The 3,395-nt window shown below is 49.7% G+C and overlaps 1 protein-coding gene across 1 annotated transcript; it reads left to right on the plus strand.

Annotated features, from left to right (window-relative positions):
- The first annotated feature begins 281 nt into the window (after window positions 1-281).
- On the plus strand, window positions 282-2,884 carry LOC103367567 (uncharacterized). Its single transcript, XM_008295647.1, has 2 exons — window positions 282-639; window positions 2,625-2,884. Exons 1-2 carry the CDS (start codon window positions 282-284, stop codon window positions 2,882-2,884), a joined length of 618 nt encoding a protein of 205 aa, XP_008293869.1.
- Window positions 2,885-3,395: the final 511 nt, after the last annotated feature.

Consider the following 3,395-nt stretch of genomic DNA (forward strand, 5'->3'; position numbering starts at 1 on the left):
CAGCGACGTCTCACTCCTCCAGGATTCCTCTTTCTCCTGATCAGAGTCACAGTTAAAGCTTCTTCTACAGCTCTGAGCTCAGACAGATCTGATGGTCGCTTCACTTTCAGCTCGATTCCTCCGCTTGATTCTGAGACGTCTAAAATAAAACCAGTGAAGGACTGAAAGAACGATTTACTTTGTCAGTTTCCTGATTCAGTGGATTGTAAAGCAGCTCACAGGTTCAAACTGTCTGTGATTATAGAAGCAGGAATCCTGCTGATCTGTTGTTGGTCGAAAGAATGAACCAGTTCCAGCTGCTGCTTCAGTCATGCTCAGTGGTTTCTACGGGACTCTTCTTACTGTTCGTCTTTGATCTTTACAGAGAAGAAACACCTCGAGAAGTCCTTCATCAGATTTTGGAGGATTTAGCAGAAGAGGAGTTCAAAACATTCAAGTGGTTCTTGAATCAGGAGATCCTAAAACCCTTCAAGGCAATCCCAAAGAGTCGACTGGAGAAGGCAGACAGGACGGACACAGTGGATGAGATGTTTAAGAGCTGCTGCATCTACACCATGAGAGTCGCTGCAAAGGGTTTGGAGAAGATTCCCAGAAACGACCTGGTGCAGAACATCCCAAAAACCATCAAAGAACCTGAAGATAAGTCAGAGAAAGATGATGAATGAGACGTAGCAGAGATATGGAGGACAACACACAGACGTCAGACTGATGAGTGAACATGAGAGATGAGGCACAAGCATCCACAGGACCAAGGAGATCCACAGATAGCATGTAGTGTCACCTGTAAAACCAGGTTGGACTGAATCTGTCAGCGCTTTGGGGAGAACTAAACATGTGACCCACGTAGGGATCACTGGAGAGAACGTGCCGACGTGTTCTGATCAAGTTCTGACCGTCTCCACACACAGGAGACACGTTACTGACCATCAGGACCAATAATCCACACAGAGATCAGCAGCAGCTGGCAGGAGATGATGTTCCACAAAGCATAGTGGTGCTCATCATCTCCCAGAGACTGGAGCCTGGAGCCCAACAACAGCAGAGGGAACGATGTGCACATGATAGCAGTAAAGTCACAGTCAGTTCAGAAAGTGCAGGAAAGCTGCCAGAGTTTTCCCAAACACACTTTGTCCATAAACACAGTGCAGCTGGTGTCCTGCAGTGACTGAGAATCAGAGTTTTAGTGAGTGTTGAGTCCACAGACCGAAGCGTTCGTAGCTGTGAGCTCTGAGTTCGTTTCCTCTGAGGATCCACAGAGTCTCTATCAGGACAGAGTGCTGTGGACAACTGTAGAAAACAACCAGAGACAGCTGATGTAACACAAACTTAGATCAAAGAAAACAGCCAAGACCTTGTGGCTGCTGTTTTCTGTAACTACAGACACAGGAAGGTTCAGTCCTCCATGTCCTACCAGACGAAGCCAGATCTTTAAAACCAACAGATTCACAGCAACCGTCCGTCCTCCAGCGAGCAAACTGAACGCTGTCCGGTGTGACTCAACATTTTCGTTGGTCAGCGGTGCTCCTGACGCTCAGCAGGTCTGTCTGTGTCTGTCCAGGGAGATAAAGTCACTCAGTTTCAGGTAAACCGGACTCAGAACGCCTTGTTTCACTCTGTTCAAGCTCATGTTTGGTCTCACACGTCTGAGTGGAGACTAGAAGCTTCTCTGTGCACAGCTGCTGATGCATGTGAGGCATTTAGGGAACATCAGTAAAGTGTAGCCTCAGAAAACAACCTGGGTTATTGTGTCCCTCCTCTAAACTGAGTCTCTGGAGGCCCGTGGTCACGCTGTCCCTCCCAGCAGCACCGTCAGTTCTGTGAAGCCTGGAACCACTGAGATGTGATCCAACAGCAACATTTACGACACAGACTGCAGCCAAAGTGTGTCTGGAACAGAGCTGCTGCTGTCGGAGCATCCACGCTCTGGATTTAAACAGCACAAAGTCTCCCAGACCGCGGTCCAGAGCTGTGACGGGTGCAGCTCCATCCCTGCAGAGTTTCAGCAGCAGGCAGCCACAAACCCAATCAGGGAACAGTGACGAGGAAACAGCCAGAGCTGTGGAGGAGGTTCACAGCAGACCTCCCACAGACAGACTTACAGAGTGGACACACAGCACCGGACATGTTGGTCTTCCATGCTTCACCTGGTCCACCCTCCAGGTGTCCTCAGGTGTTCAGTCCTCTCTGCCACACCCACCTCACCTGCTCCCAGCATCCCAACCAGCTCACCTGTTCCTCTCTCCTCATTCCTCCTGTAAACTCTTCACCAGCCTTGGTTGGTCTCACCTGTTCTGTGACTTCCTGTTCTGACCGCTTGGCTGTTTCTGGACTCTCTGGTTCTGGTTGCTGGTCTACCTGCCCACCTGCCGTACTGCCAGTAAAACACTGGAAAGCTGTTTCTGTCTGGTCTCAGGGATTGTTTGGATCCTCCTCCTGCTTTCCTGACCTCCTTGTGGCAACATTCTGGTTGCTGTTGAATATCAGTGGATGATTGGTCCATGAAACCTTCTACCCAGTCAGGACGGGACAGTCCCATGGTCTGAACAGGAACCACTGAGATCAGAAAATGTCTCATTCATTGTTGTACAGAATCTTCTCACTGGTGTCATTTGTTTTTCATTCAGAGATTCTCACTGAGTGTCGAGACAACCTGAAGTCTGCTCTGAAGGAGAAGTTCCAGTTGATGTTTGAGGACAAACCCTCCTGGATGAGGTCTACACAGAGCTGTACATCACAGAGGGACGGACTGCAGAGGTCAATGAGGAACATGAGGTCAGACAGATTGAAGCAGCATCCAGGAGAGCAGCCAGAGCAGAAACAAGCATCAAACCAGAAGACATCTTCAGAGGCTCAGCAGGAGGTGATGAAGCAACCAGAACAGTGATGACAAAGGGAGTGGCTGGCATCGGGAAAACAGTGTTAACACAGAAGTTCACTCTGGACTGGGCTGAAGACAGAACCAACCAGGACATCCACTTCCTGTTTCCACTGACCTTCAGAGAGCTGAATGTGCTGAAAGAGAGAAAGTTCAGTTTGGTGGAACTTGTTCATCACTTCTTCAGAGAAACCAAAGCAGCAGGAATGTGCAGCTTTCAACGCTTCCAGGTTGTGTTCATCTTAGACGGTCTGGACGAGTGTCGCCTTCCTCTGGACTTCCACAACAACGAGGTCCTGACTGATGTGACAGAGTCCACCTCACTGGACCTTCTGCTGACAAACCTGATGAGGGGGAATCTGCTTCCTTCTGCTCGCCTCTGGATAACCACACGACCTGCAGCAGCCAATCAGATCCCTCCTGACTGTGTGGACAAGATGACGGAGGTCAGAGGGTTCAGCGACCCCCAGAAGGAGGAGTACTTCAGGAAGAGGTCCAGAGATGAGCAGCAGGCCAGCAG

This window comes from Stegastes partitus, unplaced genomic scaffold, assembly GCF_000690725.1.
Source record: "Stegastes partitus isolate 25-593 unplaced genomic scaffold, Stegastes_partitus-1.0.2 Scaffold1062, whole genome shotgun sequence".
Lineage (NCBI taxonomy): Eukaryota > Metazoa > Chordata > Actinopteri > Pomacentridae > Stegastes > Stegastes partitus.

What these genes read in the sequence shown, in the direction of transcription:
- LOC103367567 (XM_008295647.1), top strand. Translation starts at nt 282, where the DNA reads ATGAACCAGTTCCAGCTGCTGCTTCAGTCATGCTCAGTGGTTTCTACG. An exon ending in AACCATCAAAGAACCTGAAG is followed by an intron (nt 640 to 2,624) that starts ATAAGTCAGAGA and finishes TTTTTCATTCAG; the next exon opens with AGATTCTCACTGAGTGTCGA.